Source organism: Bidens hawaiensis, unplaced genomic scaffold (assembly GCF_021521415.1).
Source record: "Bidens hawaiensis isolate Kalapana, Puna unplaced genomic scaffold, B.hawaiensis_p1.1 tig00000458_1, whole genome shotgun sequence".
Taxonomy (NCBI): domain Eukaryota; kingdom Viridiplantae; phylum Streptophyta; class Magnoliopsida; order Asterales; family Asteraceae; genus Bidens; species Bidens hawaiensis.
Window position 1 is genome coordinate 4,309,998 of NW_027491030.1, and position 23,547 is coordinate 4,333,544.

The 23,547-nt window shown below is 34.8% G+C and overlaps 2 protein-coding genes across 2 annotated transcripts; one reads left to right on the top strand and one right to left on the bottom strand.

The window, feature by feature from the left end:
- Window positions 1-253: 253 nt before the first annotated feature.
- Window positions 254-6,184, bottom strand: LOC143627197 (splicing factor U2AF-associated protein 2-like). The gene is made up of 13 exons (XM_077097082.1): window positions 6,046-6,184; window positions 5,377-5,490; window positions 5,078-5,283; window positions 4,493-4,717; window positions 3,507-3,599; window positions 2,737-2,775; window positions 2,520-2,609; window positions 2,290-2,392; window positions 1,942-2,022; window positions 1,744-1,820; window positions 1,579-1,659; window positions 1,392-1,483; window positions 254-560 (listed from the first exon to the last, which is right to left on the bottom strand). Exons 1-13 carry the CDS (start codon window positions 6,122-6,124, stop codon window positions 437-439), a joined length of 1,404 nt encoding a protein of 467 aa, XP_076953197.1. The 5' UTR covers window positions 6,125-6,184; the 3' UTR covers window positions 254-436.
- Window positions 6,185-15,835: 9,651 nt separating this feature from the next.
- Window positions 15,836-21,706, top strand: LOC143628758 (chromatin assembly factor 1 subunit FAS1-like). The gene is made up of 12 exons (XM_077098255.1): window positions 15,836-16,324; window positions 17,317-17,416; window positions 17,494-17,641; window positions 17,728-17,851; window positions 17,957-18,315; window positions 18,522-18,827; window positions 18,915-18,996; window positions 19,356-19,496; window positions 19,624-20,046; window positions 20,553-20,690; window positions 20,811-20,856; window positions 21,357-21,706. Exons 1-12 carry the CDS (start codon window positions 15,893-15,895, stop codon window positions 21,512-21,514), a joined length of 2,457 nt encoding a protein of 818 aa, XP_076954370.1. The 5' UTR covers window positions 15,836-15,892; the 3' UTR covers window positions 21,515-21,706.
- The last annotated feature ends 1,841 nt before the right edge of the window (window positions 21,707-23,547 follow it).

Below are 23,547 nucleotides of genomic sequence, written 5' to 3' on the forward strand. Positions count from 1 at the left end.
GTTATAAATACACCTTAATCTAACTGGCAATCATTGAATTAGACAACATTAACTTTTGTAGTTAAACAACCAAGTATCAAATTCATTTAAGATAAAAATCTGACGTTAACATTTGAAGAAAAACAATATTTTGTCGAAAACGGACCCGTTTCAACCCAAGACCATCTTGTGGCCTCTAAAGTCTACACTACCATTCATAAATTGTGACGAGTTCGGTTATACACTAAATTAATATGATCAAAATCAGCACTCTAAAAAACCTCCGATACACCTGTCGAGTTATAGCCCCATCACAAGAGTATCTAAAACACATGTGACAATACTAAAACGAATAGAACACGTTAAACTAAATAATAAAGCTCCCAGAAACTAAAAAAGAAAGGGTTGTGTAGGACAGTTTATGTGCATTGATGACTCGAAGCGTGTAATCGTTAAGTCATTCTGCCTCGAGTTCCGCTCCGAATCTCTCCAGCTGTTCAGCATCGTATTCCAGATCGCGGACTGTAGCATGGTTTACAGATCCATCATCCTCACTAGCATGAATTTGCCTACCTCCAAACCTAAACAAGAGTTGAATAGAAAAATATAAGTTGAATATTTAACACTTTCACGTAGAGGTGTACAAAAAACCGGTCAGGAACTGGTTAACCAGAAACCGAGCCTGACCGATTCATATCTAAAACCGGTATCAGCCAAACCGATTCCAAAACGAACCGGAGAGCCGATTCGTATACCGGTAGGCTCAATTCACAATCAAACCGGTTTTAAAGCCGAACCAAATTGCCTCAAACCGGCATTACTTAAAACCGGTTTTAAACCGAACCAGTTTTGATCAGTTTGACAAGTTCTACACTTAAACCAGTTTCTAAACCAAACTGGTTTAGGTCAAACTGGTTTTGACCATGCAAAGAACCCAAACCGGTTCGGTTTGGAAAAAAAATGGTTTTGTACACCTCTACTTTCAAGGAAAAGAATAACATGAGTCAGTGGGCCGGGCCGGGCTGAATCAAAACAGATTTGGAATTATAATGGGATTTTTTCAGTACAAATTTGACTTTTTCATGAATAGTGTGACAAAAAGTTACAAAATCATAATCGTTAAGCTAGGACAGAGACGCAAAATTTACTGTTTTCATTTTGATTTTAACTTTTAAAAGTAGCTGTGATTTTGAGTCAAAAATTTTAGGTTATTGGGGGTTTGGGAGAGAGAGGAAAGGGAGGGGAGGGGGTGTTTGATGAATTGTTTTTTAAAAAGCAAAAATCGAAGGGGATAATACGAGGGTACTTTGGTCATTCACTTGGACAAGGACTAAAAGTGCAACAAAATTCTAAAATAGAGACAGACCGGACATCAATAAAGAGAACTGAGAAAAAATGTTTAAAATAATTACCATCTTCCGTTCATCAACTCTATGCATTTGCGTGCATCTTGTCTGTCCTTGAATCTTACCAAAACAACCCCTTGAGGATGGTTCTCACAAACCTACAGATTAACATATATAAGTATACTTATTAGCTAACTATAATACAAGATTTGTTGATAACTGTAACCATATAAGAGGGAAAACGAAATGATACCCTCACTGATTCAACCGCACCAAGCTTTGCACATTCCTCTTGAACGTCTGCTGCTAATTCACCTTTCAGATTATCATCAGCCTAGCATATTTACATGTCAATAATTACATGTTAAAAATGTAAATAACTAATATTGAAAAAATGCGAAGATTATTAATAAATTACCCTCATTTCTGCTGGCGAGAACATATGTCTGAGAACAACAGTAGCTGGAATTAATAACTTTGAATCATCACGGCCACCTAAATTATAAAAAACAAAAAAAGGTCAACTGTTGGAAGTATTTTGTTCACTGAAACTTAGATTATGAATTTATGATGATAAAACAGATCAGCAAATAAACATTGTATTTTAGTAACATACCCCAGCCAAGCATCTTGTGTTCAACTTTCTCAAGCTTCTTCTTTTTTCTCTTGTCCACTTGCTTTGCAACAAATTTTTCGCCTAAAAGAAACACGTTAAGTTATCAAAGAATACATATCTTTATCCAGGAAATTAGATTCTTATCCGAAAGAAATAGCTTAAAGGAAAATAAGGTCAGCACATCACCTAAAATGTCCGAAAGCATTTATTCAAGACATTAGAGTATTACTGAAATAATATGATTTTAGAAATACTTTAGAAGTTTAGGTCAACCCAGCCCGTTAAGACCTGTTACACCCCCACCCACCCCCCAAGCCCACTCATTTCTACCTCTAATTATGTTCTTACCTTTCTGCTCAAATTTAGCCGGTGTAACGGACATGTTAACGTTGTCACCGGGCCGTAAAGGGGACCCATCAAGAATTTGCATAGCCAAAGCAACCGAAGGTTCCTGGGTCAAAATAAAATAAGAAAAGGTTTATGTTTGTTCGGCGTCTTCGGTGCACATATTAATGTGACATACTAAGATTAGCATATAAAAAAATAAAAAATTATGGTTCTAAGGACAAAAAGAGTACCTTCATGTATGTAACAAGTGCATCGCCCTTTTTCCTGCCGGTTTCTTTATCAACATAGATCTTCACACGAGGTTTCTTTGTTTCAGGATCCTATATTTCCATAATAGGTAATCTTTATATATGAAAATGTAAAACTTATAAATGAAAATTACAAATGTAAACTAGACCCAAAGACGCAAGTAGAAATCACAAATTACAATAGTAAAGAGTTACGAACCTCCTTAATGATCCCACACTTGGAAAATACCTCCACAACCTGAAATGTATAATAAGGTTATCATTGAAGAAAAAGAATTTTAAAAAAACATTGTTCACGCATATCTTGTCAAATTTGAGGACTTCATCACCACATACACTCATAATACTAAAGGATAGGTGGCCCCTAGAAAATTTACACTGTTTTGTTGTTAAAAGAGCATATTTTTCGAGTACGTTAAATCAACACCAATATACGCACCAAATTTTAACATCAATTTTTTAACACTAGATAATTGATATTACCTTTGTCTCAATTATATATGTTATAGCATTATAAACAAATAAACTAATTTAATTCGTACATTTACTTAATCATTTAATCAACGTATTAATAACAAGGCTAAATAGATAATAAAAAACTTAAAACACATATTTATTAAGGTAAGTTATTTTGAAGATAGAATGAGATTATTTTTTTCATAAATAAATTTTTACCTTTTTATTATTTGTTTGATAAATATGTGAATTATATAATGTTGGTGTGAACTGTGATGTATAGTGACATAGTGTACACCAAGTTAATGTAGCATACACCCAATAAGACAGTTATGGACTTATAGTTACAAAAATGCTAAAATGGCAATCAGCCAGTTCTAATATTCTGATAAAAGCACACACTCATATAATAGATAGAATATTAAATCAAAAGGGGGGCATGTGATAGCTGACTGTCTCTCTATGCTTCAATTAAGATATGAAAGAACTGAATGAATTCTTTATGTATATTACCTCATCAAAGGTGACATCATCTGGCAACCCAGTAACATATACATGTGTATTGACTTTTAACTCAAACCAGCTGTCAGGAGGTGGGTTTGCTTCCTGAAATAACCAACAAAGAAGCATTTTTTAAATGATATACAAGAAAATTGATAAAGTGCAATGGTGAAGCATAGGGATAGGTATTTTATAAGAGCCAGGCCCACATGCTATCAATCATTTTCAACTAGTGGAGGTGGCTAGATCCGTTTAACTATAAATGAGTAATGTTTTATCTTTTAACAGATCAGATGAGTTATGCTAAAGAGTTTAACAAGAAATGGGTCAAACGGATTGAAACTTGAAAGCATCTAAAGTGTGTTAAAATGTACAAATACCTCCTAAATCACTTTATTCAAAAGAGTTTAACCATTTTTTGTAATAATACTTAGCACACCATCTTATATATGAAAACTCAAAACAAACAGATGAAGAAGTGTTTGTGGGTTGGCCCAATGACCCATTTTAACTTAAATCCATTCTGACCCGTTATCCAAATGACCAACTCATTTTTCCACCTCTACCAGTAAGATGTAATGCATGAGAATTTAAAACAAATATAGCACATACGATGACAATTTGTACACAGACAAACTACTGAAAACAAAATGTCATTAAACTGGTACTGAAATAAATATGGGTTATGTTTTATCTCAAACGGGTCCTATGAATTAAGAAACAGGATATAAAAGGAAAAGGTCAAACAAGTTGAAAGTCATCCGAAGTATATTCAGATGCATCAAAAACACTAGATCACTTCATTATATAACTTTAATTACTTGTAGTAGAAGTTTAGAATGGTTTCGGGAGTCGACCCAACAACCAGTTTTGACTTTTGACACATTGAATAGCTACCTATTTTGAGCTAGATCAATTTTGGTCAGTTATTTAACCCACCCAACACACTTATTTCGCCACATCTGCCAATTGGTAATCAGAATGCATGAAAAAAAGACCTTTTTCTCAGCAGATTTCTCAGGCACCTTCCTCTTCCCATTTGCTTTAACTGCTTCATTTGCATTATCTGAATCTTTTTTTACAGGGCCGTCAACATCTGATTTCGTATTAGTGTTGTCTTCTTTAACAAAGGCATCATTAGCTCCAATTGTAGGGAAAAGTTCTTCTTCTTGCTGAAATGTCATGATCTCAACATCAAAAGGCTCGCTTCCAGCAGCCGTCTCCTATCATAAGTCATGCACAGTGGATAAAATAGATGTTTAACAATGGTCTCAAAATTGATATATGAAATCAAGTAATAAACTAAGCACCTGCACAAAAGCTAAAATACTTAATCAATTATGAGTTTACTATGACAGAAGAAAATATTGAGGCCTAAATGTTTGGTAACTATGATAAAGAAGTAGCAAAAAGCATAACTTCTCGATCACAAACACTATGTGACCCTTTTATATCCCATTTTGTTGAATCTTTATAACTAACCTATTAAGGCTATTAGAAATCAAACATGATGACTAAACTGTGTACAAATGAGTCAAAAAATGATGTAATGTAAAGCAAAAAAGGTGGTTTAGCCAACTAACCTGAGGAACCCAAGCTCTAAGCGTCTTGTCCCACTTGTACACAGTCCCATCATCGTCAGTGAACTCCTCCTCGCCATCTGGCGGAGATGAAGGCCTCTCATCAGCAGCAACAACCTCATTGTTTATAACCTCCGCCTCCGCCTCTACACTTTTCACCTCATTTTGCCACCTTTCAAACTCCTCATCAATGACAGTCGATGAAGGAACTGCAAAATAACACAAACAATATCAACAAGCACCAACATGAGATTAATCATACATGAAAATAAGGTCAAACAATAGAAGTACAAATTGTGTACCCTGTTCAGAGGTGTCAGTAATCAGCCCGGGTACAGATGACAGTGGCTGCCATTCACTCCTTCCTTCAGCCCATACAAGTGTCCTCTCTGTAATATATCCACTAGAAAAATGCTCTGTGGATTGAAAATAATAATCTTGATTAGATGATTAAATAGCTTCTATGAGCATCTGAAAATGATATTATTTGGAATTTTCATCCCCAAAACATGGTTATCATGCCTACTAGAATACTGGTATAACCAAAATTCAATATACGGAGGAACTAATTCAAAATTTTATAATAATAATAATAGAGAATCTGATAATTATCCATGTGGTTAACCAGATTTCAGATAAACTAGCGCAGAAATTGCATCTCTATTCTCTATAAGTTTGACACTCACTAAGCACAAGCTACAAGAGCACTTGTATGGATCTCTTTTGACTTTTGACATCAAGAAGACAAAAACACAGTTATAAAATCCATCATATATGATTTATGAAAACTTGACAATATTGAGCATATAAAAATTATCATTTATAAGTTTATAGCATAGAATAAGCTGATAAAGCAGTTGACCCAGTTCCCCCAAAACATCCCCAAAACAAATACAATTTCACAACAAAAGGATATTAACAACACAAGCATGAATCATCAACAATAACTCTTGCCTGAAATAACAACTCACCTCTCAACTCAGAAGCAGCATATGGGCCTATATGCTGCTGATCTTCAGATAATATGAACCATCCAACTTCAGTCCCCATACTAAACCTCTTCGTAAACACCTAACACACTTCAAACTGTTCACACACACAATTACACATGCTATACACACATATAAGGGTGCAAACGAGCAAGTGGCTCGCGGGCTACCAAGATCGGATCAATAAAACACAAAACAAACCGAGCTTTTTCAAGCTCGAGCCGATCCCGAGTCTAAAATAAAGCTCGTTTAGTTATTGAGCTCGAGATATGGGAAATACGTTTAGGCTCATCAAGCATTAACGAGCCTATGTGTTTTTTAAAGCTTTACCCTATTTTTTACTTCTATGAACTAATTTCGCATCGCACAACCGAGCTCAAGCCAATATTTAGCTCGTTTAAAGTACTACACAAGCTCATGCCAAGCTAGGCCCGTTTAAGGTTTTATCAAAATATATAAAAATAATTAAAAACGTATATCAATTATTATTTATAAATATCAAACAAGAAGAGCCGGAGCCAAGTCCGAGCTTTACATAATGTCTCACGAGCCGAGCTCAAGCTTGAAATGAGCCAAGGCTCGAGCTCTGGCTCGTTTAAGGTACTACACAAGCTCGAACCGAGCTTAGGCTCATATAAGGTTTTTATCTAAATATATAAAATAATTAAAATCATATATATTTATAAATAGCAGACGAGCTCGAGCCTTCCCGTTAGAAAATGAGCTCAAAACGAGCCGAGCTCAAGCACTAGTAAGTCAAAATGAGCCGAATTCGAGCCTAGTTGAGCTTGAGCTCGGTTCGTTTACATCCCTAAGTGACACAAAATTCACATAAAAACGAAGCTCAATTGCATACATAAATTAAAACCTAATGAAACTGCTGAGGTTCATCCGTTATATTCTTCAAATTAACCTAACGCACTTCAAACTATTCACATACACAATTACAAACTTATACACACAAATATAAACATATTCACAGAAACACGAAGCTCGATTGCGTACATAAATTAAACCTACTGAGACTGTAACGGTTAATCGGTTATTCGTCCGCTTGTGAAATATATATCATATATCGATTGAATGCTTGTGTATGTGATACGATTTATCAAGTGTAATGAAAGTAATTTGATGAAATTAGGGTTTGACGCCGGAAACTTGAACCGGAGGATGCATATCATACCTTGTTAGTGGAAACTGTAATAATAATAAGACCTCGAATCTTCGGCTCACTCCGATTCGCTTCTGTTAACCTTCTTAAAATGTTTAGGAGTTGTTTGCACTTTGCAAACATTTTATTACAACACTAGGGTCCTCCCCGGCAGGGCGGTAAAATCCGGACGATTGTAAAACCCAAACGCTGATATGGTATGTCGAAGCGAATTCGGTCGGTTTCGGTTACGTATGTTATTGTACCAGAACTAAGACAAAAATGGAACGAAAAAAATATAAAAATTGGGGTAGATCAATGGCGTGGCGTCTGTCAGTAAAACTCGATTATTAGTAAAACCTAATCGTTATCGATCTTGGACGTTGAGGCGGAGTCTACGCAAGTTCGGACGGTTTTCGTCATGTTTGTTACGGTACCGGAACTAAAAAACTAAATAAGCATCTGTCCATTTTCGTTACGGTACTGGGACTAAAACAAAATGCGGTGAGTCTACGCGAATTCAGTCAGTTTTCGTCACATTATCGTAACTAAAACAAAATAATAAAGAGAACAAGAACAAAATTGGCATCCGGTCAGTTTCCGTTACATTTATTATATGTCGAAACTAAAAAAACAACTACCAAACAAAATACCGTCAATACGTTGCCGCAAAGTGCTCAAACAGGAGCTTTGCGGCACCAAACTTTTAAATTAATATATATAGATATTATAATAATAATAATTGTACTACTTGTCTTCACTGAGAATATATTGTACTACTCGTTCATGATTTTGATTGAACACCGAGTATCCACACTTTGTCACGTTGAACTTTTATGTATGCTTATTCAAAAAAAAATAACAGCCTAAATCTGTCACACTACCCTCTAGCATGATGGTATGTGTTACATATTTCTCTTATGAAACAGACGGGCCATTATAGCGGTTAGAGCAAATATTCGTCTCAAGAAGCCTTTATACAAGTCGTTAGAACAGTTAGATGGTCCGTCTAACCGTCTCGATAGACCTGTCTTGGAAAAAATGATTTTAAATACTTTGAAATGCTTCTTTTAATCGTTTAGCTCATGGAAACTCTTTATTTGGTTTGATTTTAACATCGTTTTAACTATGTTTGACGATCTTTAGTTAAAATTATTGCTTAAACATGAAGAAACCAACATGAACACAACTTAATCACAATAAACATATCTTGAAGCAACTTAGCTACTAACGTAAGGTTTCGGTATGGTTTCATACACTTGCGAGTGTACGCACAAAAACTCTTTTCACTTGACTGAGGCTAGAACAGTAGAACACCCATGCTCATTGGCGAATAATGTAACATCCTTAAAAATTTTGATCCAAAATTGACAACTTCAGAAAATTGAAGGATCAAAAATATTCTCAAAATAAGTAATGGAAAATTTAGATAAAAGAAATAAAAACATTTCATGCTAGGGGATTAAGGAAATAAAAATACAAATAAGGAAGCTCAATCCCATATTAAGAAAATGGAGACAATAATCCGCACGTGGAAAGATGGAAGAAAATGGAAGCATTCCACATGGGTGTAAATAAATAATATAAATCTCATCCCACATGGAAAGTAAGAAAGAAATGGAAGCTCTTGATAAGGAAAAGATTTTCCATAGTAATATTCTTTTATGCCAAACATGCACCTAGTGGTCCTAGCGGAGGGTGCAGAACACCCGACGCGCACGGGCTTGGGCGATGACGATGGCGAAGGCGCTTTGATGGCTCACTTCGCACACTCGCATCGCCGCTTGAGAGCTCATGTTGTCTTTGTGTGCTTATAAACTATAATATGGGAGATTTAGCTTTTGCATAATCCGTGTTTTAAATTTATAAAAGTGATTTCTACTAAGACTAAACACACACAAATAGGCAAGTGTACCTATCGTATATGTAGAATAGTATTGGTAAGAACCAAGTATCGATCCGTGGACACAAATTTTTCTAATAATTAATCTTCATCGGAGAGTTTTAATCATTTCAGGGTTGATTTTTAAATGAGTAAATCAATTATATGAAGGTTACCATCTAAGATCAATAATTCACTTCATTCTTCCTTGATGATTATTAAGTAAACATGTCATAAAATTGCCATAATAATATATGATAGAATATTCCCTCATTTCTAAGTGAACATATTATATGGCATAAAGGAAAGTAGCAGGGGCGTCTCCGAGAATTTAAATACCTCGGCCGAGCCAAAATAAAAAGGCCTTAACGAAAATTTTTTATTCGCTAGCTTACATAGATAAAACTTTTATCGACCGATTAATTATAAGCAGAAACCATTCTGAGCATGTAATTATCTCATAAACCATTGCAAATAACCTTATTTTTAATACTAAAAAGGTATATATGTAATATGTATAAAAAAGTTCGTGCCCCCGAAACTTAAGTGCCCCAGCCGATGGTGCGACTCGCACACCCTCCGAGCCTCCCATGGAAAGTAGCATGCGTATTTTCAAGTCCATCATTGCTTAATCTCATACTACCACGAGAATGTCAATTTAAGTAGGCAAGTAGTTTAGTAAAGTAGAAGATTATGTGACTTCGATTTCTCAAATACCAATTCTAACAACTTCGGGTGGCGTCCGAGTTTTACCACCAGCGGGCCTTCAGGCGAGGGACGAATTTTCTCTGAAACTAAAAATAAATTGAAGAACGTTTAAAGGCTCTGTAAGTGTCACACACCGACCAAATGCGGCGAAACATGCCGGGGCACGACAGATTGCTCAATAATACAATGACACTATTAAAGTGACAATATTTACTCAACTCATATATTCCATTCAATGACTCAAATACAACTTGTTCAAATATTAAATACAAACAATTACAACAATACTTAACTCATTAAAATATCCTAAAGGTATAATCTAAGTGATGAGTCTTCAATCTTCATAAGCAACCTAAAAACAAAATATGTAGCATGCATAAAAATATATTTGATCAACACGAATATTTGTGAACAATACAATAGTTTTTGTTTTATATATATATATATATAACTAGGCAAAATCACAATTTATATGTGTGAATAGAATATAACAACAACCATTATAAATGTAAAATAAATAACTGAGGATTCTTTATATTTTGTGACAACCAAAATACTCGGATAATGAGGCCCTGTTCTATTAGCACAAGGTTAAAATAGTTAAGGGAGCGTATAATCATACTTAACGAGGGTCAACAACAACACTAAAATAAACACTCGTGTACGTAATCAATTTGAGGCATAACAAAATGATTGAGCAAATATTCATATAAACACATAATGTAGAATTGTGGGTTTAGTAATGAGTTCTTAAAACATGTAAGTTTTAATATGGTACGCATGTCACCCTAAAAGTATAAACGCGTAAAAAGGGGAGCGTGACTACTCACTTGGAAATTAAGCGAGCGGTGAAATAAACGAGCCGGTCCTTAAGCGGGTGAACCAGAAGGTTCGTTTTTTGACAAACAAGTCCGAGAAATAAAATGAGTTTAGGATTGGGGATGTGTCTAAAAATAAATACTAAATAAAAGTAAATAAACTAAACTTGAATTCAAATTGGGGTTTGAAACACGCCTGTGTGGATCTTACAGGAGTGTGTCCTCTTGTTGGGCTCTGGGACCGTGGGTTTGTTGTGGGTCAGGCTGCGTTGAAGGCTGAATCGGGCAAAGTTGTTAAACATGAGAAAGCTTGTTTAGATAATCAACATGTCTTTCTCCCATATGATTTTGATACATTTGGTTTTCTAGCCTTATAGGATGTGAATTTTTTTAGCAGGGTTCATCATGTCGTACATGGAACCTCTTCAGCTCCTAGGTCCCAAAGCTTCGTTTTTAGTAGGATTGGTTTTGTTATTCAAAAGGGAGTTGCGCCGCAGCTTGTTGCCCATTTGCGTGCCACTTTATTGTAATCGCCTTATAATAACTATTTACTAAATTAATGTCAAAACAAAAAAGTAAGAGATTACAATTAAAAAATAAAAATAAGAATAAAAATTGGGTTTTATTTATAAAATCTTGAGTTTAAGCTAAATTTCATTTTTGGTTTGGTCCATGGTTCGGTGTGAGACCGAGGTTGGTTGCCACATATCCAAAACATGAAAACTAACAACAAACTAAAATAACACAGAAACTTGAAAGAAAATACAAGAATCGGCCGCTTGAAACACGACTTGTGTTTTTAAGCGAGTGCTTCGGTTTAAGGCGGGTTACTTGGTTTATTTAATCCGGGGCTTGGTTTTAGACCAAGTCCAATATAAACTGCCTTTAACATGAGAATAACTACAAAACATTAACCAAGAATGATCAAGCAAAAATATATCACATCCAAGGTGTGAAAACAACAACAAATATTTTAATCAGTTTTGGACAGAATTTGTCATTGATTTGAATAATACTTGAAAATATAAATAAATTTATAAAAGTTATAAAAAGCTCAAGTCTACTAAATTAGGGTGTTATGAACATCTTTCATTTAGCAACTTTCCCATAATTATGACTCGAGATAGGCTGAAATAGCATGTTTTCTCAATTGGTACATATATGCGTACTAAAACTAAAACAATGATTGTGAAGTCATATGAATTAATTAGTAAAATGAAATTAAATAACCGTTGAAACCACAACTCAATGAAGTTAGTCATAGGATTTGGTCATGCACCATTTTAGTTCTTTATGACTAAGTTATGACCAAATCTTTGACGACCAATTTTTGTCTAGAATTGAAAACACCATTAGAACATATGTTCTTGATGTATTGAAATGATTTTTGATGAAAAACAATTATGCCCCTCATTGTGTGATGTTAGTACATGTTTACCATCTTATTACACAAATCCTCATGATCCAAGAGTCAACAAAAATTAAATAAAATCAGAAAATTTAAACGAGTCAAAATCCCAAAACGGACCAAACTAGTCTCTAATAAGCCAATATGTACCTTAGGATGCCATAAACACATTAATCAACCAAGGTTGAAGAAGGGAAACAATAAAACACATATATAAGACTAATACAAACTAGAAACATCCCAAGACATTACTCAAATCGGATTGAAAAACAAGCAATTGTTTTGTTTGACTTTCAAAGTCAACTTAGGCAATAACACTCTAATCTGCTCTCACAAATCCAAAAAATTGAAAGAAAGAAAGAGATGAGTGATGTATATAAAGTTATACATCTTTAAGCATCAAATAATCTCTAAAAACTGCAACTTCTATCAAATAATATAGCACAGAATGCTACTTATCTTAATAAAATGTAATTTCAGGTAAACTCAAGCCTCGAACGAAGAAACAAGCGAAAAGACGAAGAAAATGGGAAGAAAACACAAGAAAAACAAGAAACACGCCCCCATGCCTCAAGAAACACGCCCCCCATGATTTTGAACACAAGAAAATGCAAAAATCTACAAGAATTTAAGCACATGTCAACAAAAGCACGGGGCTGTGCTTCCTAAAGCACGGGGCCGTGGTCACCTTCAGATAAAGACAAGAAGAATTGAAGCACATGTCAATAAAAGCACGGGGGCGTGCCTCCAAAAGCACACCCCTGTGGTGAGTCATCATGTACGATCTGACAACATACAAATGGGACACGTAGACACGGGGCCGTGCTTTTCCTTTCAGACAGCCTATAAATAGAGGCTCTTGTGACATTTGAGAAGTGTGTTTGAATAAGAATTCTAAACGGTTTTCACTTATAAAACACCCACATTACACTCATATTGAAGATCTTGTGAGGAGTTTGAAGGCTTGGAGGTTATCATCATCATCAACACCATCATAATCCAACATCAAGATAAGAGATTCATCCACATTTGGTTAAATTGTTCTAAGTTTAATTATGTGTTTGTTATTATCATCTCTTATGTTTATAACAATGCTCATTGTGAGCTAAACTCCTATTACAATCTATAATCTATGAATAAGCTTTGTTTTACTTGATGATTACATAAAACATCTGTACCCATTTATGATTCGCAATGCGAGTCATTAAAAGCCTTTTTTCTAGTAGTGAATAAATGTTTTATCACTTTAATCCAATACATCAAGGTTGATAATTTAATATCATTCATGGTAATTCATGTTATTGGAAACTATAAATGGTAAAAAGAATACTTTGATACTTTATTCAAGATAAACTATGGATCCTTAAGTTGTACTTATAAATGATGAGATATAAGCTATAATCTATTTCTCTGGTTTTGATAATTATAAAATAGCATTGTTAACACGATTGCTTAGGTTATTATGCTAGTCAAAAAAATCGTAAGTCAATGGAATGCGTAATTATAATCTAATCTAATCAACCAAGGGGAGGTTGTGTGAGTTAACTACAATCACTTGAGGTTGTTATGATTGGTATTCGATAAATCGAAGTCAATCCTAATTGTTCTACTATACCAAACTGTTTGTCTACTTAAATTGACATTCTCGTGGTAACATGCATTAGGAAAGGATGGACTTTAAAATGCGCATGTTACTTTCTTTTATGTCATATGATATGTTCATTTAGAAATGAAGGACTATTCTATCATATATTATTATGACAAGTTTATCACATGTTTAACTATTAATTATCAAGGAATAATTGAGTGGATTCCTGATAATAGATTGTAAACCTTCATATAATTGAATTACTCGTTTAAAATTGCTATTCTTGTCACCTATATATTACATATTTATATTTTATAAAAGTTTAAAAATTAACCTGAAAATGATTAAAACTCTCCGATTAAACTAAAACAAAGATCCATTATTAGAAACATTTGTGTCCACGGATCGTTACTTGGTTCTTACTAATACTATTCTACATATACGATATGTACACTTACCTATTTTGTGTGTGTTTAGTCTTAGTAGAAATCACTTTTATATATTTAAAACACGATCTTGTGCAAAATCTAAAAACCCCAATCCTTTATATTTAAAGCACACGCACAAACAACATCAATGAGTAGCTAACAGTGAGTGAAATACAATTGTATTTATAGGCCTAAGGGTGTAAAGAAATACTTGAGAGTGTGACAAAGCTCCACCAATAAAATCTCACGCAAAAATGTCCATACTTTTGAATTAAATTAAAGTCTTTGATTTAAATAAATAATTAAAATAACTTTAATTTAAACAATATAATTAAAATAAATCTTGACAAAAATATGTTTTATAGTTGGTAAGATATTTATGGAATTTATCTTGGTTGGTTTTTGACAACTTTGGTCCATGTAATTCATCTTAAGTCGTTTTGAGCATAAAATAATCGTTTTAAACATCGTTAAGGGTCTTAAAAGAAAATGAAAAGCATCAAACATGATTATAACTTAAAATAAACTATTTTATTAATATCAAAGTATTCGGAACACAAAACGGGTCGGGTTTACCGTACAAGTACAAATATGAATCAAATCGAAAATGGCGAATGTCACAGTAAGGCTGGGTTAGGCCTACTGGCAGTGACATTTTACCCTTGTGTCACCCCTTACGACTCCTAGGCAATTCTTTGTGAACTGGCTGTTATATAAAAAGTAATGCTTGGTATATAAGGTTTGGGTTTGAGATTGAGCTTTATTATGACCAACTCACCTTAACTCTTTTTTTTCCCTTTCTTATAAGATCAAATTTCTTTGCAGGTCGTAAAACTCGAACCCAAAACTTCAAAAGACTTTGTCTCGATCACTAGCTCATCACACAAGTATAGGGATGTTCTTCGGGTTTTAAAGTTTTAAATTTTGACCCGAAACCCAACCCGAATCTCTCACGGGTTTTTTGGGTTTGGGTAATTCGGGTTCGGGTTATTTCGGGTTGGTTAGTCGGGTTTCGAGTACCTTAGAAAAACAAAACGACAACAAATTTTTTTTAAAAAACTACAATGCTAAAATTAAAACAACATATTATTCTTTGCTCGTAAGCAAATAATCAAATAATAAACTAACATAACTTGATAAAACAATCCAAAAGAAGAGTAAAACTAACTCGAACCATAATCGTATTCAATCGGGCGTGATTTGGTTGTTCGATTATGATTGTTATTAATAATAAACGGATACATAAATTAACAATAAACAATTAATCTATAAAAGTTGTAATGACAACAATCGATTAGGACCAGATTCTGATAACACTAGTGACTGAGACTAAGCCTATTATACCTAAAAATATATTTAATTTCAAAACTAAAAGTTTATTCGGGTTGACCTGAAAGTTATAAATTAAACCAGAATTACTTCGATTCTGGTTCAGGTTAGTCTTTTATCAGGTTCGGGTATTTTGGGTCGGATTAGTTCGGGTTTGAATATGTGTTTTCTCGGGTAAAAGTGACAACCCTATTCAGGTAAACGTTTTAAGCTTTTAACAAGCAAAACATAAGTTATTCGCTGCAAGCTTTTAACCAAGGGCGCCAAAAACAAGTTTCGAAATCTCAAATATTAAGCGGCACAACACCCGCCATTAACATTTCATCAACGCGGGAAAATCAATCCACCCTAATTTAGCTTCCCGATTTCTACAATAAACACACACACACACACACTCACCACTAACCTTCTGTATCTTTCTGTATCTCATTTCACCCAAACCCTAGAATATACATCTCTGTGTATCGTTCAATTCGCGAAGATTAATCTGCGAATTTGTACAATTGAAGGTTACTTTGATGGCAGACGCGATGGTTATCGATGCCGTTAAGAAATTGGCGAAGCGAAAGCGAGCCGCCGAGTCACCGATGAGCCTAGAACAACGAGTGGAGCGAATTAGTGTTTTACGTGATGAGATTGATAGTTTAATTAAGTATTATAATCAACAGTTTGATGTAGCTAATGTAAGGCAGTTGATTAATGTGGATTTGGTTACGGTCGGTTCGATGAGTAATGCGGTGATTGCGTGTTTGATGGAGGAGAGTAGGTTGTCGTTATCGAAGCTCGTGGAGTCGGTTTACGATGCGGTTAAGGCGAGTGATGGATCGGTGAGTTTGGTGGCGGTGAAGAGTAGTGTGATATTGATTGGGCAGAGAGTTTGTTATGGAGTTCGGGATCCGAATGCGGATGTGTTGGAAGATGAATCTGGTGCTTGTCTTTGGTGCTGGGAGGTATAAATTGAAAATAAAGTTTGTGTTTTTAATAGCTTGCATTTACTGAATCAGTGAATTGAATTAAGTGGTTTGCAGTCTTTTTTGTGTTATTTGGTGCTAATTTTATATGTTTAGGACTTTAGGTTTAGCGATTTATAAGGGGATGTTGTGAATTGCTTATACTAGCTATTTATTTGATTATTAGTGAATGAAATGAATTAGGATGAGCTCGGTTCCTGATCCCGGTTTCTTAAAATCTCGGTACCGGTACCAATATTGCAAATCTTAGTTTGGTACCGAAAGCTAAAATTTGGGAAATACCGGTACTGAATTGGTACCGATTCAGTGCTGATACATGTTTGCTCATTCTTAGGCAATGCGTACTAGGGCAATAATTTTTCATTTTTTGAGCGATAAGTAGAGAGCGTTATGTGTGAGGTATATGTATGTATATATACTGGGCTACAAAACCATTACACACATAAAACAAAAACACACATTTTGCTGACTGGGCGCCTCATATCACATATTGTCCCATTTTGTAGCCCCTCCATTACACATAGCTTTAGAATGAATTGTCTCAAAAGCAGTCTGAGCTTTGAATTTGATTATTTCATACTACTTTTTAAAAACTTAATTAGCAGAAAAGCAGTTTTAGTAATTAATATTAAACATGCCTGGACTATACGAAGTAAGTGAAAATTTTCAAATTGGTTTTACAGTTTATACTGGCGGTATCAAGTTTTTCAGTTTATGATTCTATGTGCATTATGTTTTTGGTTTTTATGGTTTGGATTCTGTGAATATTGCAATGGTACTCATACATTGACTGCACACATGTGATATTAGTCTGTTACTATATATATTTTTGGCATGTCATTTTATCTATTTAGGTTTTTGCATCTTTATTGTAGTTTTATTTTGTTGATGACTTGATGCTTTTTTACATTATTGTGTCAAGTATTTTTAGTTTGTCTTTCTGACGTTGTTGACCGCTGTTGGCTTTGTAGACAAGAGATCTCAAGCTGCTTCCAAAATCGTCTCGTGGTGCACTTAAAATTCGAAGGATCTGTCGGAAGAAGATTCATGAGAGGATAACTGCTGTTTCCGGTTAGTGCTCACTTGTTTTCTGCTAAAATTTTAATTTGATGTAATGTTTATCCAATGACATTGGTTGTTTATTTCAGCTGTTATAACTGAGTTGATGAAGCCAGATAACACTCCAAATGGTGGACAAAAGATAATGAAAGCATCTGAAAGGCTTAGTAAAGTATTAAGTGAAGCAGAAATACGTTCACTGGTTGAAAACATGGAAAAGAAAAACGGTGCTGATGTGTAAGTATTTTATTTTTGCTTTAATGTTTATATTGTTTATTATGTTATACTAATTTGTAATTGTTATCTTTTATTCATGGTTATAGTGCTGAAAAAGACTTGAAGCGAGAAGAAAAACTAGCAGTGAAACAATTGGAGAAAAATAAACGTGAAGCTGAGAAAGAGAAAATTAAAATGGAGCGGGAACTTTTGAAGGAAAAGTTGCAAAATGTAAGTTATATTATGACTTTTTACATGTTCTCATCCGTGTCATGCGGTTCATGATTTTGGTTACACTTGTATATTTATTGTTTTTGACTGGGAATTTAATTGCAGGAAAAAGAGCAGAAACGGTTGCAAGATGAGGCAGAAAAAGAAGAAAAGCGCCGTGAAAATGAATTAAAAAAACAGTTAAAAAAGCAACAGGAAGAAGCAGAGAAAGAACAAAGGCGTCTTGAAAAAGAAGAAGCTGAACAAAAAAAGCAACTTGCTTTGAAGAAACAAGCATCGATCTTGGAGCGATTCCTTATAAAAAGCAAAAGCAGCTCACCTATGCAGGTTGACCAGTCGACAATTAAAGAATCTGCTACTTCCATTCCCCCTGCCTCAAAAGAAAATGTTCCTGATTCAGTAATTCAGTCAATGGACAATGCTCTATCATCAAAAGAAGAGTTTGATGCAAAGGAATTATGGAAGTAAGTTTCTTTTCTGTTCTTAAGTGTGGCACTTTTGACCTTTAAACGAGAAAGCATCTTGTTTTGTTTATGGTATTAATCTTGTAGATTTTTATAGTTATATGTAACATAAATAAACAGGCAAAAAAGTGTTAACATGATAACGCTTCTATTATAGTTTTTTACAGTGTTATAATTGGTATTGATGTAATTTTTTTTATATTTAGAGTACACTTGGATTCTTGGCATCAATTTAGTCACTCTAGTAGCAGAAAACGGGTCTGGGGAACTAGACGGACCCCAAAAACAGTTTTGGTCAAGGAGCTTAAGCTAACTAGTAAGGGTGAAGATGAAGATGATCCAGTTGCAGAGAAATTTGATGACGCTTGGATTGAAACCGAATCAAAAGGTAATGCAAGCCCAGTCCCAGATGGTCCAGTTTCTGGTAGTAAGAAATTGAGGCGCCGTAAACAGTTGCTACAGTTTGATAAGAGTCACAGACCCGCATTTTATGGTTATTGGCCCACTAAAAGGTACGCAATGGAGTTTTTTGTTATGTTTTTTAGGGAAACATAATCATAGTTGCTGATTGGTTTTGATCGTGTTTTGTAATATTTCAGCAATGTTGTTAGAGCTCGTTGCCCTCTTGTCAAGGACCCGGAACTGGATTATGAGATTGACAGTGATGAAGAATGGGAAGAGGTACCATGTTCAATCTTTTTACTATTAACTTAGTAATTATGCAGATTTATCTCTAAAACATGTAATTTATATAAAATACATCAAAGAAACTTGTGCCTACAGATGGGAAACGAACTTAGTAATAACTTGTTTTGTGTCACATTTAGTTTTTAGTATATGCAGATTATTACATGAACATTCATTACAATTTTTAGTTTTGTTTATATATGATTCTTCTAATAACAGTTTAAAATTTCGGGTTATGTTTTATCTCAAATGTGTCAAGTCAACAGTTTATTTTCTACCGTTGACTCAGTTGAAAGTCATTTAAAGTAAATTTTTGATGAATACAACCTTTTGACCTTTGTTTTATGATATAGGAAGAACCTGGGGAAAGTTTATCTGATTGTGAAAAGGAAGAAGATGATGAAACCATGGAGGATAATTTATCAAAAGCCGAGGATGAAGATGAAAGTGAAGATGGGTTTTTTGTACCTGATGGATATCTTTCAGAAAATGAGGTAATTTTTAGTCTCTTCAGTTTATTTGATTATTTGGTTATTCACATCAAGTAGTGATTATTTGATGTATGGTAACAAAATTAAATTATATATATATTTTCATATGTTTTAACCATTTTTACTGCAGGGTGTTGATGTTGACAGAATGGACCACATTGAAATAACTGTGGATGGCAAAAGTTCTCCTAACTTTGTCCAAAGCGAAACCGAGGAGTTTACTATACTGTTCAAACAGTTAAAGCACCTCAACATTTTGACAGACCATGCTCTTAAGAAAAACAAGCCATTGGTAATTTCAAATTTAATGCATGAAAAATCAAAGTCAAGCACAAGCTCGACATCAACTCAAGATCGCTCAGAAAGTGAGCAAATGTGCTTGCAAGCTCTGAGTTTTTGTGTGTTTCCTGTGGGCCCGTCTATCGAGATATTGCCTGGCGATGATGCTCAGGAAGAGGTACACGAAGACTGCCCTTCAAGTAGCAAAAGCAATGCTGTTCCAGCTGCAATTGGGACTGCCACCACCATCTCAGATGCAGATTTACCAGAAATTGTAAGTGCATGGAATTTGTATATTAGTCTAAAGGAGGCAAACCGAGTGGGTCAAAATGGGTAATTTTTTAGGGTTAAGTTGGGTTGATTCAGATATGTTTTGACTGAGCGGTTACATTTCTTATTATAGTTTGTTTTGAATACTGTTTTAGTTGGAAATTGCATAAAAAGTTAACATAGTTTTGATAAATATTTAATTTGATACTTTTTTTCTCATTAAAAGATAACAAATCTTTAAAGACTAAAGATTAATATTTATGCCAAAATCACCTTATCTAAAAGTTAGCTAATTTTATCAATTTTTTTAAAATTTTGTTTTTATTACACTAATAATCTAATTTTTCAATAAAACTATTAGTATGGTTAGGTGTATGCATTAAAATAAACTTTGGTCTTCTTCTGACCTGTTTGACCAACCATTTCTTTTCTAGCTTATATTTAAATTTTATGCATTTGACTCATCAGAAATGGGTTTAAGTTCATTGTTTGATGCATATAATATTTCAGGTTTCTATCATTCAGTCTTGCCCACACGGGATTAACAAAGTGGTAAACACTTTGCGCGTGAAGTATCCAAATATCTCAAAGTCTCAGTTGGGAAGTAAAGTTCGTGAGATATCCGTTTTTGCAGACAACCGATGGCAGGTTTGTAATTGTTAATAATTTTATTTTATTTAGCTTTTTGATTCACTTTCTGTCATGTAATATTATTGGCAAAAGCTTGCGATTTGAAAGATTGTCTAAGCATTATGGTTTATTTTGCAGGTCAAGAAAGATATATTAGAAAAATTAGACTTATCTACATCTCCAGGTACCAATTCAAACAACTTTGCTTTTTATATCCCGCTAAACGGGCCAAGATTTGATTTTATATTCTATGTGACAAGTGATACTTTTTTAAATGACTTTCATATGCGTGTGCATGGGTTGGCTTCTGGCTTAAACTGGTTTTTCAAAACCGTTTGATTATTTATTTATTTTTTTGGTTTTTTAGCAAAACGTGACCCGAGTTAATGAATTTGGGTCTTAAACGTTGGACCTAAATTTCTTTCGTTAATGATTAATTGATTATGACGCATGTGGAACTAAATTTTTTGAGCTACACATTTTTATTAATTTCTTACAAATTACATATTTTGTTTTTTCGGCTTTTTGTTGATATCAAAACTGAAACCGAACAGAAAAATCAGTTTCTAAAAAACTTAAAACTTATTTTCTTTCATGCACACTCCTAGACTTTCAACCATTTCTTTAAAACATTTTATTTAATTTCATAATTCATATGTTCTGTATTCTTTTATTTCAATACAGAGAAAACAATAAGACGGACAAAATCTATAGCCGCGTTCTTCTCAAAACGGTGTCTACCGCCTACCGGCAAAACAATGAACCCCAACCAAGTCTCTCCGCAACCGATGGAAAAAAGCTCAGCAGCTGTTGAAATGCAGACAGATGAACACATACAATAAGCAGTAGTTAGTTCTTCATGTATGTTGTGTTTTTCGGTTTTGTGTTGGTGGATTATAATAAGGATTATGACATTGGATACCTTCATATAACCATGATTTTTTTGGTCAACTCATGTAAAAACAATAGCTTCATGGTTTATGTGCATTTTGTACCTGTGGGCATTTTTATACTTTTGATGTCATCTTGTGCATTAGTTTGAAATTAGTAAGATAAAGTCGGTTTGGTTAGACTGAGGGTAGTGGAGGGTGAGCGGTGGGCGCGGTCGCCTACGTGGCTCGCGAACACCGCTACACCCTTCAGGTGAGGGTGGGCACGGTGGGCTGGCGTGGCTGTGACCGCGGGACAGAATATAGCCGTTGGGCTGTGGGGTTCAAAAACCTAGCCGTTGGCTAGTTTAATATCTTTTTTTTTAATAAATAAACATTATAAATAATTACCTCATTTTATAACAATAACACACCATTTTCACTACATTTCTCTCTAATAATTTAAGAATCTATCAAGTTACAAACCATGTCGGGTTGGGGCAACATCAACGACACTCAATTTCTCGAGGATTGTAACTACATGGACGATGATTCGTTTCAAGAGTTCATTGGGATGTCACAACCTGATTTTTCAGTCCCGGAAACACAACCGGAGCCGGCAAAACGATCCCACAAAAAGAAGGGGAAGAAGACCGGCGAAGCGGATGGTCCTTCGGCACCGGAGAAGCGGAAGTCTACTCCGTGGTCTAAAGAAGAGAAGCTTGCTTTGGCGAAAGCTTGGATTGAAATATCCCAAGATCGGAACGCGGGTAAATTATTTCGTGAATTTTATTGTTTAATACATCTTTTAAGTTTTATGTGTATTTATTACATTTTTTGTTATTTATTTTGTAGCCGACTTTCAAAAAGCTCGAGTTTTTTGGGCCAAGGTTCGGGAATGTTTTTATGAACAAGTGGGGAGTAGGGCTCGTACCGATAATATGATATCGGGTCGGTGGACCGATACTCGTAAATATTTAGGATTGTTTACCAACATACATAACCGCAATGCTAACTGAATGCGGCCGAGTGGGTCCGATGATCTCGCGGTTTACCGATTCACTTGTGATGAATGGAAACAAGAGGTGTTGCAGAGGTACGGGGTGGTGAAGACGTTTGAAGAGGGCTACTTGTGGGAGGTCTTAAGAAGTGCTCGAAATGGATTGAACTATGTGCGGAAGACATGGGCGATGGGGCAAAACGTACAAAAACTAGTGCGTCCGGCACATACGTCTCTTCGAGCGGGTCGGAGAATCAAATTGACTTCGACCTAAACTTGTCCGAAGGTCATTTGAAAGACCAAGGTTGTAGCCGCCCACAGGGTAGGGATCGTGGGAAAAAAACGGTTGTTGATGACGACTATAAAAAAGAAATTAAGGAATTGTCAAGTGGCCTCCACTAGATTGGTGAAGCTCGACACAAAAGAAACCGTTTCAAGAGTTTGGCTTTTCTAGCCAAAGACTTTAGCCACCTACCGTCATACGACCAAACGCTAATGGAGGAAGAAAAAGTACGTATTCGGAAGGAATTGGCAACACAAAAATAAAAGCGCTATTTATATGTATTTTTTTATTTTCCTTTTTATTTTCATTTTTGTTTATGTTTTAATGAAGTATTTTAATTTATATTTGTGTATATAACAAAAAAAATAATAAATAAAAAAAATCAATCAAGCCCTGACCAAGCCCCTGATCACCTGGACCACTACACCCTCTGGGGCTTGGTTGAGGGGCTTGATCCTGTGCCACATCAACGCCTACGTGTTAGATTTTGCTTGGATCACTTGGGGCTCAACCAAGCCCCATTGCCTTTAGCCTTATAGGGGCTTAACTACCACCATAATCGAGTTTTGGTTATGGTGTTTCAAACTGTGTTATAGATAGTTGCATCATAATTTTAAATATTTACAGCTAAATATGGAGGTATAAAATTTAGAAAAGCATAAACGAACAAGATTTGATTTTGGTTTAAGTTGGTTGACAAAGACACATTAACAGTAACAAAGG

Bases quoted from the DNA above. Each gene is read 5' to 3' on its own strand.
- LOC143627197 (XM_077097082.1), bottom strand. From the start codon at position 6,124: ATGGGGACTGAAGTTGGATGGTTCATATTATCTGAAGATCAGCAGCAT. The intron at 5,491-6,045 runs GTGAGTTGTTAT...TTCAATCCACAG, and splicing joins TGCTGCTTCTGAGTTGAGAG to AGCATTTTTCTAGTGGATAT. The intron at 561-1,391 runs GTAATTATTTTA...ACTCTTGTTTAG, and splicing joins GAGTTGATGAACGGAAGATG to GTTTGGAGGTAGGCAAATTC.
- LOC143628758 (XM_077098255.1), top strand. From the start codon at position 15,893: ATGGCAGACGCGATGGTTATCGATGCCGTTAAGAAATTGGCGAAGCGA. The intron at 18,828-18,914 runs GTACGCAATGGA...GTAATATTTCAG, and splicing joins GGTTATTGGCCCACTAAAAG to CAATGTTGTTAGAGCTCGTT. The intron at 20,857-21,356 runs GTACCAATTCAA...ATTTCAATACAG, and splicing joins AGACTTATCTACATCTCCAG to AGAAAACAATAAGACGGACA.